At 42.7% G+C, this 15,406-nt stretch overlaps 1 protein-coding gene across 1 annotated transcript; it reads left to right on the forward strand.

The window, feature by feature from the left end:
- Window positions 1-337: 337 nt before the first annotated feature.
- LOC311147556 (synaptophysin-like) lies at window positions 338-9,238 on the forward strand (the record flags this gene model as incomplete). Its single annotated transcript, XM_084184307.1, has 6 exons — window positions 338-355; window positions 2,028-2,093; window positions 7,559-7,683; window positions 8,234-8,432; window positions 8,594-8,785; window positions 8,936-9,238. 6 exons carry the CDS (start codon window positions 338-340, stop codon window positions 9,236-9,238), a joined length of 903 nt encoding a protein of 300 aa, XP_084040433.1.
- Window positions 9,239-15,406: the final 6,168 nt, after the last annotated feature.

Below are 15,406 nucleotides of genomic sequence, written 5' to 3' on the forward strand. Positions count from 1 at the left end.
TATAAATACTAAACCTGCCCAGTGCCCACCTCCTAACAAACGTGGTAAAATACGTATGCATGCACACATTTGTGTTGTCTCTCTGTTATCCCTTGTGGCAATCGCTGTAGTATACTAGAATAAAGCAGCCATATGATTGGCCAAGCTGTCGACCTCGTCATTACTGTATGTCCAATTATTTATCTGACGCGTCCACGCTCCAGATGCCCTCGACGAGCTCGTGACGTAATACAGCTATTCCCATCTCTTTACCCTCGTCCCCCCGTGGGCTGTTCCGGATGTAACGCCTCCCTCCCGCCACCTCGCTGATCCTCTTATCTACAAGCAGGCGGCCAAGATGGATGTTGTGAACCAGGTAGGGCTCTGGGATGAAAACCAGCAATATCAATGTTTTCATTTGATTTAGTTAGCTGAAAAGCCATAATTTGGCACTCCTGCAGAATGCGCACTTTGACGGGGTAGCGTTTTGGGGAAAAATAATAGGACATCATTATGATAGGGGTTGCTGTAATTGTAAAGCTGCGGACGGTTAGTCTGAAATACAGTGCTTTCAGTGGTCGACTCGTGAACGAAAAGTGAGCACTGAGCGCAAAACACCGCAATACAGGCATGATAGATTGCATGTGATTTAGCCAATTTTGAACCAGCAATGGACTGGTTCAGTGGAACGGTTGGCTCATAAATAGACCATGGTCCAAAAGTCCAAAGAATTGATCAAGATACCCTGCGCAATATAATTTCAACAGCATTTCAAATAACTCCGACAAATAGGCTTAACACATCCAGGGTATTAGTTGAGGTGAAAGCTATTGGTTGTAGGCTATATGAAGAGATATGCCGTTTCAATTGTGGACACATAAATGGATTGTCTATTTGGAAAGCCTACTTATATTTTTGAATAACTGCTATTGAACTAATATAATCGTTGACTGGATCTATTTTGAGGGGATTAGTTTTTCTCTCTCAGCCTATGTAGCCTATGGGGTGTGTGCAGAGTATATGCCAGAGCAGAGGCTGAAGTATAGCTGATTAAATATGGAATGAGGATATTTTTTTAACAAAAAAAAAAGCTACAAAACAAGAGATGATGCAAAATAAATGTCTAACTCGTGAAAGAGAAAAGAAACAGAGAGATATGTTTTTTTTAACTGATCTTGCTAAAAATAGAAGAAGCATAGGAATAGCGACAGCCCCTATTTCATCAATACCGCAATATTAGACGTCGTGCTTCTCTTACTACTGTAGCGAGTTATATTATAGGCCTATCAATTTATGAGGGGCGGCAGACCGACTGGGGGTTAAAAATTAGATATTGCGATGTGAATCGATAAGCTAAAGACAGAATCGATAGGCTACAGGCCATCGCTTCTTCAGGGATGCTCACAGACCACCTTCCTTTGCGACTGATGTGTTGCTTTCAACCGCACATGGCAAGGCTTTACAAAGTATAGCCTAAACTATAGGACCAGCTATATCTACTATAGGGCCAACTACTATCGAGGTAACTCGAGATTTTCTTTCTTGTCTAAATTTCTAGTAGAGTGCTTGCTGTCTATCAAGCTTTGGCAAAACAGTGGGATAAGCAGCTTTGTCTAATTCTATGCTGGCAAAGTCTCTATCTCTCTCTGTCTCTCTCGCTCTCGTCTCCCCTAAACGATGTCAGTGCTTTGTCACACGGCCTGTCACGCCCCAAGTCAAAGAATACAATTACTGTACTAGCGAACAAATGGCAGCATGAGAAAATTGATCATATCACCGCCTCCTCCACCGCTCCTGAAATATACATTTAAATTAATTGAAAGGTGCAAACTGTGGAGTAACGACAGATAGGCTATGCTGAAAATGCATGTAGGCCTACACAGTACACACTACAAACGTTCAAAAGACAATTCGTGTCTGTCAGATAACCTAACTATGTGGCCTCTTGCTGGATTGTGCGCACTCACTCGAGTGTTTTAATATTTTTAGAATCTAAGCTGTGGACAAATTCATAAAACAATGTTGATTGTTGATTTCTGTGTTGACAGTTGGTGGCCACCGGGCAGTTTACCATAATCAAACAGCCTTTGGGATTTATGAAAATCCTACAATGGGTAAGTTACTGTTTTCATACAATGTTTAATTCTTTGGCTTCTGATGATGGCCTTATAGTGATGTTGGGCCCCTGTACTGTGTCAGAACGTGTCCTTCTGTCACACAGAGGTCACAAAGCTACGTGAAGCTTTGTGCTCGTGACGACAAACAGGCAGCGCAAGGTGGATGACACTGGCCATCCTCCCACTCGCTGCTTCCTCTCGGTCACCGCAGGCAGGTCTCTTGAAAGCTCGACGTCGTTTCAGTGGTACAATGTTACTGTAAATCGATCATGGTAATTGTTATAAATCTCTCTTCAAACTATCCAGGCCACTGTATTTATGTGTCCTCTCCTGTGGAGTTTTTTGTAGGCCTATCTCATCCACCAGATAATTAACTCACATCACATTAGCCTTTCGCTCTGTAATCTAATCTACAGTATCTTGTGACCACCTCGTGTAGTTAATTCTTTATGTGTTCTGTAGTTGCTCCCTCCTAGTGCTAATCATTTTCACTATCATTTCATGTTTTGGAAGTGGCACATAATTATTGAATAAGCCTACACTGAACTAAAACCTGGGTAGTAGTAGTAGTGGCCATTGCCGTTCCTGCAGCGTCACCTGAAAAAGGCGCTGTCCACTTTCAGGGGTTCTGAAACGTCACTCACGGGGTTCCAAATGACCTCTGTCCATAGTGGTGAATCTGAATCTCCGCTATTTGCTTGTTTGTTTACCTTTACAATTCTTCATGCGACAAAGTCACCACAATGCTCTATTTGTTGTATTGTGCTGCAGCATGACAATCGTTGATGGGCAATTCATGATGAATCTGTGATAAAGCATTCCACACATCAATGTCACAAAATGTACTTCATACATCCACATCAAGGTTTCTGCATGCTTTATGTTCTCTTTATTCAGTAACACTCGAGGCACAGTGTGACCCCTCTGCCAAAGTGTTTTGTGCCAGGGGCTAGAGGTATTCCTCTATGTAGATAGGCTCTCTCAATTGTACAAAGAGGAGTCTACATGGCTGCATTTACACAGGCAGCCCAATTCTGATATTTGTTTCACTAATTGGTATTTTGACCAATCAGATCAGCTCTAAAAAAAAGATCTGATGTGAAAAGATCTGTTGTGATTGGTCAAAATACCAATTAGTGGAAAAAATATCAGGATTCGGGGGAGGGGGGGGGCTTATTGCTGTTGTGCTCTCTCTTGGGAGCTGTGTGCTGATAAAGCCTAGTTTTGATGGATGATGGGAGAAAGCACATCGAAATCTCCCCAAATGAAACTAATGCTGTATAGAGAATGGTTAACCACTATGTCTACCATAACAACATCCTGCCCCAGGTCACGCTTGGGAACTAGGTTATTTTTGTCTTACAGTTAACTGCTCTGTTACAGTTTACATATTTGCTTTACTGATTCACTAAGTGCATTATTGTACTGTAAGACCAGTTTTTATACTGTGTGGTCAATACAGTAGAGATCTGGGATAATCTGGCCCAGTATTCTATAAGTGGTTCCTGGTGTTGTTGATCATCAAAGCTGCTCATTGTAGGAGTATACATTACATTTACATTTTAGTCATTTAGCAGACGCTCTTATCCAGAGCGACTTACAGTTAGTGAATACATATTTTTTTATACTGGCCCCCCGTGGGAATCGAACCCACAACCCTGGCGTTGCAAACACCATGCTCTATCAACTGAGCTACATCCCTACCGGCCATTCCCTCCCCTACCCTGGACGACGCTGGGCTAATTGTGCGCCGCCCATGAGTCTCCCGGTCGCGGCCGGCTGCGACAGAGCCTGGATTCGAACCAGGATCTCTAGTGGCACAGTTAGCACTGCGATGCAGTGCCTTAGACCACTGCGCCACTCAGGAGACACAGTGCTGCTTGAAAGTATGTGAACCCTACAGAGCTGGTAATTATTTTGCTATAAAATATTAAAATAAACATAAAATCCTTATCTAAACCCCAATTCGTAATAAAGACATTCCAATAAATTACAGAAACAAAAAAATATTATCAATTTTCATTGTTTATTTAACAAAAGTGGTTTATTTAGTGTTCTTACTGTTGAAGCATGCACAGTTACCTGAGATGCAGCAAGGGAGGTCTGCAAATCTCTAGATGTTATGTTTGGGTTGGCTTTTACCTGATTTATTATTGTTCTTGTGGCTCTTGGGGATATTTGGAAGGGCGTCCACTTCTAGGCCGAGTTGCTGTCATGTTAAATGCTCTCCAATTGTAAATTATTTGCCTCACAGTGGACTGATGGAGCTCAAATATTTTTTAGATGATTTTATAGCCTTCCCCAGTCTGATGTGCTCTCACTACACTCGTCCTGATGCCCTCTGAGATCTCCTTTCCTCTCGGCATGGTGTGCTTTGCAATCACCTGAATGGGTAACACCAAACTGACCAGGTTTCTTATCTTTATTTATCAGAGTTCCACCCAAACCCTTTCCTGACGATCTCTCCTTTGATTGGTTCATTTGGTAGCTAAATATTTACCCACCTGATTCTACTTACCTACTTGATTTAACCAATGCAATTTCGGGTTCACTTATTTTTGCACCTGCACTAATTCCTTTTTAATTTAGTTTTTCTACTACATGCATGATTTCCTCCACACCAACATATGGTATTGGTAAATATAAACCTGTTATGTCAGATCAAAAATACTGGTTCTGATTAAATGAAGATTCCACGGTAAAAACTGAACAAATCTGTAATTGCACAAGGGGTTCACATACTTTCAAGAAGCACTGTATATGGTAAGGAGTTTACATGTTAAACCTTTGCAAACTCATTGCCAGGGCTCTCTGCCCACTCGTCTGCCCCTGGCTTAGAGGAGGTGTGATTGGTTGAAGCTCTCATACTTTGGATTCCTGCCAAACTCTGAGACAGAAAGACACTGGAGAGCATACATACAGTACTTACATGGTGATGGATAGACTTGTGGTCCTACAACATCCATTTATGCTTGTGTATCAATCAATGTATTAAGTTCAGTTATTCATTTACTTGAGTTAATTTTGGAATACCTGTGGTTTTCAGTCTTGTCGGACTCGGCTATAAAATAAGCAGGTATTTATAAATACTGCTGATTCTAACTCCAAGAGTGTGTGTGTATGAGTGCACTTCTGGGTTTGCTTTTATGCATGTGCGTGTTTGTGCCTGCTTGAAATGTGGTAGTGTGTCAGTGGATTTATGTGAGAGACTGCAACATTTACCATGTTAGTGGGAACATAGAAATAGAATGAACAGAACGGGCATCCCCATTCAAGTCAATGATTGCATAATGGTGGACTGGCGGCCATTGCGAGGGTACCCATAGGAGCAAAGCAGAAAGTAAGTGTACCCATCAATATGTGCTGTGATTTGTTGATTCAACTCAACTGACATTACAAAGAATACATTCCATTGCATGAGCCACATCAGTTAACATAATTTGAATGAACATTCTACATTACCATGGACATTTTAGCATCACAATACTACGCAGCCATTGTGAGTGTACCCATGACTTTACCAGTAAAATTGGCAGGGTTAGAAGTTCCAAGCCCGTTCTATTCATTCTATTTCTATGAGTGGGGACCTCCCTAGTTGGGCCACTCAAGGACATTCGCTCTGGAGCAGGTTTTCTTCCAGGATCTCTATGTACTTTGCTCCGTTTGTCATTCCCTTGATTCTGACTAGTCTCCCAGTCCCTGCCGCTGAAAAAAACATCCCCACAGCATGATGCTGCCACCACAATGCTTCACCGTAGGGATGGTGCCAGGTTTCCTCCAGACGTGACGCTTGGCATTCAGGCCAAAGAGTTCAATCTTGGTTTCATTAGACCAGAGAATCTTGTTTTTCATGGTCTGAGTCCTTTAGGGGCCTTTTGGCAAACTCCAAGCGGACTGTCATGTGGCCACTCTACCACAACTCTACCATAAAGGCCTGATTGGTGGAGTGCTGTATAGATGGTTGTCCTTCTGGAAGATTCTCCAAAGAGGAACTCTGGAGTTCTGTCAGTTTGACCATCGGGTTCTGGTCACCTCCCTGACCAAGGCCCTTCTCCCCCGATTGCTCAGTTTGTCCGGGTGGCCAGCTCTAGGAAGAGTCTTGGTGGTTCCAAACTTCTTCCATTTAAGAATGATGAAGGCCACTGTGTTCTTGGGGACCTTCAATGCTCAAACATTTTTTGGTACTCTTCCCCAGATCTGTGCCTCGACACAATCCTGTCTCGGAGCTCTATGGACAGTTCCTTCAACCTCATGGCTTGGTTTTCGCTCTGACATGCACTGTCAACTGTGGGACCTTATATAGACAGGTGTGTGCCTTTCCAAATCATGTCCAATCAATTGAATTTACCACAGCTGGACTCCAATCAAGTTGTAGAAACATCTCATGGATGACCAATGGAAACAGGATGCACCTGAGATAAAGTTCGAGTCTCAAACATTTATAAAAACCTGTTTTCGCTTTGTCATTATGGGGTATTGTGTGTAGATTGATGAGGAAAATAAATAATTTAATCAATTTTAGAATAAGGCAGTAACGTAACAAAATGTGGAAAAAGTGAAGGGGTCTGAATACTTTCCGAATGCACTGTGAGTGTGCACAAGCATGAGCGTGTGTGTGTGTGTGTGTGTGTGTGTACAATAGCCCTGTGCAGCGTCCTTTAGTGACAGATGGTAGAGGACCTCAGTCAGATTAATAGACTGATTTTCCATCCAATGGGATCTGGCCTGCAGGGAAGGGAGGGTGTGTAAAAATAGGCTGTCTAATCTCCTATGTATGTGCACGCTCGTGTGTAAGAGAGTAGGTTAGCGTTCAGGTACACAAGCGCTGGTTTACATTACTGTAGTACTGTAGCCTGATCAATAGAGTTGATCATAACTTCTTTAGTACAACAGATATATCAATATCAACCAAACATGTTATTTTACATTTCTTGTATTTATTATTTTATACAAAAGCACACAACTTTAGGTGTTGGAGTAACTATGGCAACAGGTGTAGCGCTGTAACCTGGCAATACAGCTGCATTGATTTGCAGTCTGTGTGCCTTTGAAAGCAACCTGCAGTGATTGGAGGAACATTGGAGCGCAGGAGACACAGCAGATGGTGAAACCACAGTGTCAGGTTTTTCCGTAGCAGTATACCTTTAGCGGGGTTTGCAATTATACTGCATGGGCTTTCCTTAGGCTCACATCAACACCTATTTCAGACCAAACTAGAGTTATGCCAGTTCCTCAACAGAGCACAATCTCTGTGAATAATCATTCCAATATAAGTGCAATTTAATAGATGTATTCTGCTTCTCCCCACACTTCTCTCTGTCTGTGTCATTCTTACAACCATATTCCTTCCCCATTCCTTTGATCTCACTACTCTATTTTCCCCTCACCTTCTCTTTACTTCCCGTTTACTTCGACTGTCTGTCATTTTCCTCCTCTTCTCATCCTCCCTCTGTGTCTTTCAGATTTTTGCCATCTTTGCTTTCTCGACATGCGGCAGCTACTCTGGCATGTTCAAGATGAGTGTGGAGTGTAAAAACCGGTCAGAGAGTGACCTGAGCATTGAGGTGGAGTTTGAGTATCCATTCAGGTCAGTATGCCTATTCAGTCACACGTAACCCCTTGAACCCGCACAAATATGGTCTGTCTGTAATTTCTACAGTACCACTGGGCTGCAAAGTCAGTGGTGGAACATTAACCTGTAAACTTTATTATCCCAAATTGACGTCTCTTTCTCTCTCTCTCTCTCCCCTCCTCTCTCTCCATCTCTCTCTCTCCCCTCCTCTCTCTCCATCTCTCTCTCTCCCATCCTCTCTCTCCCATCCTCTCTGTCTCTCTCCCTCTCTCTCTCTCTCCCCCCTCCTCTCTGTCTTCCCATCGCTCTCTCTCTCTCCCCATCGCTCTCTCTCTCTCTCTCTCCCCTCCTCTCTGTCTCCCCATCGCTCTCTCTCTCTCTCCCCTCCTCTCTCTCCATCTCTCTCTCTCCCCTCCTCTCTCTCCCATCCTCTCTGTCTCTCTCTCCCTCTCTCTCTCTCTCCCATCCTCTCTGTCTATCTCCCATCCTCTCTCTCTGTCTCTGTCTCTGTGTCTGTCTGTCTCCCATCTTCTCTCTGTCTTTCTATGTCCCTTGTCCTTGCCAGGCTACATCAGGTGTACTTCAATGCCCCAACCTGTAAGGGGGGAAACACTGAGCGTCTGTTCCTGATTGGAGACTACTCCTCCTCAGCTGGGTTCTTTGTCACCGTCGGAGTCTTCTCTTTCCTCTACTCCATGGCAGCCCTTTCTGTGTACGTTTTCATTCTGGAGAAATACCGTGAAGGCTGCAAGGGAGCCCAGATTGTGAGTTTGTCTTTCGCGCTTCTTGTTTCTAGTACTCCTGTTACTATTACTAATATCATAGTAATGATGATGATGAGATTGATTATGTTTCTGATAAGGACTTTGATTTGACGATGATGAGCATGTATTTTGCTAATGCTTTATAACGTGATTATCCTCAGGACTTCGTTGTGACCTGTGTGTTCACCTTCTTCTGGCTGGTGGCTTCTTCTGCCTGGGCTAAGGGTCTGTCGGATGTGAAGGCATCCACTGACCCAGACAAGGTCCTCTTACTAATCGAGGCATGCGACGAACCGGAGAACCGCTGCCGTGAAGTCCACGACCCTGTCGTCTCTGGTCTCAACACATCTGTGGTACGTTTTTCCGGATTTAATTTTAAATGGTGTGTTTTTTTAAAAGGGCATGGACTGCTGAGGATATGATGGAAAAACCCTGTACTACAACATATTGACTTCTCTTCGTCTTCTTCTTCTTATTATTTTTCTTCCAAATCAACCCTCTAGGCATTTGGCTTCCTCAACCTGATCCTGTGGGGAGGAAACCTGTGGTTCGTGTTCAAGGAGACCGGCTGGCTGGCAGCCTTCGGAGGCACATACGCACCTTCCCAGGAGAAAGCGCCTGCCCCAGAGTCCTTCGGCCAGGACGGCTATGGGCAGGAGGGCTACGCACAGCAGGGGGATGCCTATGCCGGCACCCAGGGAGGCTACCAGCCCGACTATGGCCAGGGCGGCTACACCGAGGGAGGCGGAGACTATCAGCAGGGGGGATACGAACAGCAGCCCACCTCCTACGCAAATCAGATGTGAGCTGGTCCACCCTATGGAAGCTGGTGAGTGTCAGTGCATATGATGGAGCAATACTGATAAACAACTGTGAGATACTGCATTACTCTTCCAAAGGAAAATACAGACTATGTGGCTTTATGACATCTTCATAATCTTTAGGTATGAATTAGTTGTCATTTCTTTCTCTCTCTATCGCTCTCGCTCTCTCTCTCTCTCCCCAGGGCCACCATGTGATTTGGGAGTGTGGTGCCTGACCACCACCCACAATTCCACACTCGTCTGTTTGTGCATCTGTGAGTTGACAAGAGGAGGGAGGCAGGGAGCGAGGGATGGAGGAAGGTGGGCTCTTGGGAGGGGAAGTGAGCAACACCGTGTCGTTTGGGAGAGGGTTATTTTGTTGAGGGGGAAATGGGTCCTTACTGTAAAATGCTGTTTATTCTCGTGATGTATTTAACTGTAGAAGACAACAGGGGATTGATTGTCCATTTGATCATACGAGGACAAACTTGAATACAAAACCAAAACCTGAATAAAGAAATTTAAAAACAAGATCAATCTTATAAAGGAATAACACTTAAATGAAGGACAATAATGGTAGTAATATTTAACTTGGGAGAATGTTTTTGTCTGTGCTATGTAAATATCAACATATTCATATAGAAATATGTACACAGTTGAATAATTGTGCACTCCATATTAGTTGTTATACAACAAATGTAGAGCACAGAGTTATTCAATTGTATTTACTTCAGTTCTGTTTAGGAGCTCACATAGTTCAACCCTTGTCATTTTTTAATATTTATGTTTTGTTTATTTTATTTATCCATGTGTGTTTCTTTACATTTTCTGTTTATTCATTTTCAGAATAGAGTTATATATTTTCTATTTTCTCATTGTGCTTTTTTATTTGTTCAACATTACTGAGTGAGTTTGACGGGATAGAGAAGACGTGATGGCAAAGGATGAAGCAAAAAAAGAAAGCAAAAAGAACGATGAATTCAGAGAGTGAAGAATGAGAGAGGTGTTAGCAGTGGAGAGGTGTTAGCAGTGATTTATGTATTTAACATTGGTTTCATTCATTACAACTTGTGTTCATTGTCTTTTATATTTTTCCATCGAAATATTACTCAAGCAATGATTTCGCTATGTTTGTTCCAGAGAATCTCTTAAAAGCTGAAATGTAAAAAGGAGAAAATGCATCTAGGATAATGAAAAAGTAGTTTGCATGGTAAGAATTGTTATTCTGCTAATACTATGCTGTTTCTAAAAACTGCTGTACGTAGTGTGCTATCAACACTCTTATTTAAAGATGATTTGAGGATGTTAAGGGGGATCATGTTTTTTTATTTTATTGTAGTTTGTAACTTGGCATCGGACAGATTGGGCCCAGAACCTTGTCCTGTTTCGATCGCCTATTTATCTAGTCTAGGGATGAGTCATACGACAGAGTTATTAATCGTGTTTAATCACCATTTCTATTGGTTGTCTGATCAAAATGCATGCATATATTTACATAGAACTAAATCAATATGGCACAATATGTGCCATTTTCAAGACCATACACAAGCCATAGAAAATAAGTACAGCATTTTTTACATATTAATATAGCCAACTGAGGTGTTCTGAACAGTATCTTGGTTCCATGTAAATAAAATATCCTGCATCCCCCATCCCCCCACATTCACTCTCAAAAGCCGGTTTTGCATGTGTCTGACTCCTGGACTTAAAGCAGCCTGGAACAAATTGTAGGCAAGTAGCAAACAAGTCTTACAGCATTTTAAGTAATAGTATGTTTGGCTCATCATAAGGTGACAACACAGCACAGAACAGTGCAGCTCTGCTATATTTTACACAAAGTACAGGGACTACACGTGCTGCGATGATCACTCTTTTCAAGGTCATGTAGATAGGCCTACTCGCCATACTGCCAATCCTCTGTTTGGATAGAAGAAAAACTGTATTGCCAAATGGTAACAGGACAGATAGATAGATTTGGCTTCATCAGTTATCATCACAAATAAATTGTTTTTCATCCATGTTATTCCATTATGCAGTTTTGGATCCATAATTTTCTTTATCAGGTTTTTTTTAAATCAGTCGGTGTAGAGCAGGGTTCTTCAATTCCGGTCCTGGAGGGCCGAAACACCTCTGTTTTTCATCCTCTCCTTCTAATCAGGGGCTATTTCAGACCTGGGACACCAGGTGAGTGCAATTAACTACCAGTAGAAATAAAAAACAGAAGTGTTTCGGCCCTCCAGGACCGGAATTGAAGAACCCTGGTGTAGAGGCACCTCACTTTCTCTCTCTTCCCCTGTTCTTCTCTATATTATGCTCTCTCTCTCTCTCTCTCTCTCTCTCTCTTTATTTTTCTCTGTAGCTCTTATAAATATGCTCAATGAAATACGTATAGTCTGTCGTTAGTGGTGAATGATGACTTGTGATACTCTTTACGCCTTTGGATAGTTGTATTTATTGTGTATGATGTATTCTTATTAGTATTTATGATAATGACTATTACAATTCAGAGAAAAAAATATCCAAGATTCTCCAGAATTCTATAGTATTCTTATTTTATGGAATCCATGTGAAACAAAATCAAATAAACTTGAAATTATTCTGTTGAAGGTTAAATGTCTTCTCTAACCTTGTAGATCATATGCATTGTTTATGCTGTACTATTTACTGATTGATGTTCAGTAGCGCCGTGAGGTCACTGCGGGATTCACTGTCTGAGGGTATAAGGTATGCCTACTACTAGGCTACATGGGATGCATTTAGACAGGCAGCCCAATTGTGGTCTTTTTTCCACTAATTGGTCTGTTGACCAATCACATCAGTTGGTTTCACATCAGATCTTTTTCAGAGCTGATCTGATTGGTCAAAAGATAAATTAGTGAAATAAAGATCAGAACTGGGCTGATCACCAACTTCTATTATTGCCACATGTAGTCCTGCTGCTTTGCCACATGATGGCATGATATCGCTGTTTTCCAGAATGCTACTGTTGTAATGCATCGAATGCTTTTTCATTATCAGGGTTTGTAAAATATTCAAAGCGTTTTAATATGATTCAAAAATCTTCAAATCCTTTAAAGTGGCAATCTGTGATTGATACATCCATTTTTGTACTTTAAATTAATGACATACAGTATACCCGTTTTTCTCTTGACGAGTACAACTTATAAGTGCCTAGTGAGCTTAATTCAACTGTCTAACCCAGGGGTGTCAAACTCATTTTAGCTCAGGGGCCACATGGAGGAAAATCTATTCCCAAGTGGGCCGGACCGGAAAAATCATGGTATATATAACTTAAAAACAACAACTTCAGATTGTTTTCTTTGTTTTAATACGATCAACATACAACATAAAGCTGGAGCCTGAGGACAGTGTGTCCAAAATAGTACAAGCACAACATCACTATTAATCACAAAACACGTCAAGTTTATTTGAAAATTCTAAAGAAAAAGAACACACAAACACACAATGCCTCAGTGATTAACAGAACTGTTTCACAGATCACAGAACTATATCAGGGTGTCATTTCTCAGGCAGAAATGTAGATAAAAATAATGAAATCCTGTTCCCCAAACAAGTGCAAGAACCACAGAGTCAAGAATAGGTTAAATATACAAATAAAATAAAATCAATTAAAAACAATAGCTTTGAACCGCTTCATGTCTGCCACATGTTGGGTCGCGCACACATTTTTCAGACAGGGGAAGTGAGCTGCATCACCACCGGCAAGTTGCGTCTCCCACAATGACAGCTTCAACTTGAAAGAACGTATGCTGTCATAATACTGCGTGACAACTTTGTTGCGCCCTTGCAGCTGTTTGTTCAAGTTATTCAGGTGCTCTGTAACATCCACCATAAATGCAAGGTCCGGCATCCATTCTGCGGAATGAAATTCTAACACTGGTTTGCCCTTTTCTTCCATGAACTGTTCAATTTCTTCTCGTAAATCAAAGAAACGCCTCAGCACAGCACCTCGGCTTAACCATCTTACCTCAGTGTGGTATGGCAGGCCATAGATGTGGTCTTTCTCTCTGAGAAGGCTGTCAAACTGACAGTGATTCAGGCTTCTGGATCGGATGAAATTAACAGTTTGGATGACCACCTACAACATTCGGAGAGTACGACCCTGCCTTACACAGGAAGCGGCACAGGTCCTAATCCAGGCACTTGTCATCTCCCGTCTGGACTACTGCATCTCGCTGTTGGCTGGCCTCCCTGCCTGTGCCATTAAACCCCTACAACTCATCCAGAATGCCGCAGCCCGTCTGGTGTTCAACCTTCCCAAGTTCTCTCACGTCACCCCCCTCCTCCGCACACTCCACTGGCTTCCAGTTGAAGCTCGCATCCGCTACAAGACCATGGTGCTTGCCTATGGAGCAGTGAGGGGAACGGCACCTCTGTACCTTCAGGCTCTGATCAGTCCCTACACCCAAAACGAGGGCATTGCGTTCATCCACCTCTGGCCTGCTGGCTCCCCTTCCTCTGCGGAAGCATAGTTCCCGCTCAGCCCAGTCAAAACTGTTCGCTGCTCTGGCACCCCAATGGTGGAACAAGCTCCCTCACGACGCCAGGACAGCGGAGTCACTCACCACCTTCCGGAGACATTTGAAACCCCACCTCTTTAAGGAATACCTGGGATAGGATAAAGTAATCCTTCTACCCCCCCCCCCCCCCCCCCAAAATTGTAAAGTGGTTATCCCACTGGCTATAGGGTGAACGCACCAATTTGTGAGTCGCTCTGGCTAAGAGCGTCTGCTAAATGACGTTAATGTGCCCTTGAGCAAGGCACTTAACCCTAATTGCTCCTGTAAGTCGCTCTGGATAAGAGCGTCTGCTAAATGACTAAAATGTAATGTAAAAATGTTATCCATCTTTAATGACTTGCAACATAAAGCCTCCTGGTGCAAAATACAGTGAAAAGTCAAAAAATCACATCCTCCATTTGCAGATATCACTTTCTCTCTGAACTTTGTCACAACGCCTGCTTTTTTCCCTATCATTGAGGGCGCACCATCTGTAGCCAGGCTGACAGCGCGGGACCAGTCCACTCCGACCCTGTCCAGCGCGCCGACGAGTGCGGTAAAAATATCAGCTGCTGTCGTTGTATCTGTCATCGGCACCAACTCCACGAACTCCTCGGTGACGGTCAATGTGTCATCAACTCCGCGGATGAAAAAATGGCCAGTTGTGCAACATCTGTAATATCCGTGCTTTCATCAATTGCAACCGAAAACGCAATAAATGACTTTACTTTTTGCTTCAACTGGCTGTCCAAATCCACTGAAAGATCGGAAATCCTGTCTGCAACTGTGTTTCTTGTCAGGCTGATATTTGCAAAAGCCTGCCGCTTTTCAGGGCACACAATCTCCGCTGCCTTCATCATGCATGTTTTTACAAATTCACCCTCACTAAATGGTTTTGAAGCCACTGCGATTTCATTAGCAATGAGGTAGCTAGCTTTCACTGCAGCGTCACTGATGTCTCGGCTGTGAGTAAACACAGACTGCTGTTTCTTCAGACCCGCCAACAGTTCATTCACCTTCTCTCATCTCCGCTGTCCTTGAAAGTTGTCATATTTGTCGGCATGAAGACTCACATAGTGGCGACGAAGGTTATATTCTTTCAGCACTGCAACATGCTCTGAACACACCAAACATACAGCTTTCCCATTCAATTCCGTGATTAAATAGGATGACCATTTTTCATGGAACACTCTGCACTCTGCGTCCACTTTTCTCTTTTTTGACAGAGACATATTGGGGCAATGAGGGTGCCAAAGCACATAATGTTAAAAGTAGAAGCCATAATAAATATCGCGGGCAAAACAAAGTAGCTCATTGGCTGCACGTGCTTGACCTACTTGCTCTGCCCCGGTATAAACAGTTTGCTTGCTTAACACAATTGCTATTGCGCCATCCAGTGGACGCAATTGGAACAGCAGTTTATTTTATAGAAAAATTGAAGCACATTTTTATGCTTTACAATAAAAATAAAAAAATGTATCTTTTTTTTTTTCAAAATCATCTCGCGGGCCGGATTAAACCCGTTTGCGGGCCTGATCCGGCCCGTGGGCCGTACGTTTGACACCCCTGGTCTAACCCCATCAGAACACAAAATATAAGCTTATTGTTTTAGTCCACTGTTTGTAAACAACATAATTGTAAACAAACACTG

This window comes from Coregonus lavaretus (assembly GCF_964263955.1).
Source record: "Coregonus lavaretus genome assembly, chromosome: 20".
NCBI classification, from domain to species: Eukaryota; Metazoa; Chordata; class Actinopteri; order Salmoniformes; family Salmonidae; genus Coregonus; species Coregonus lavaretus.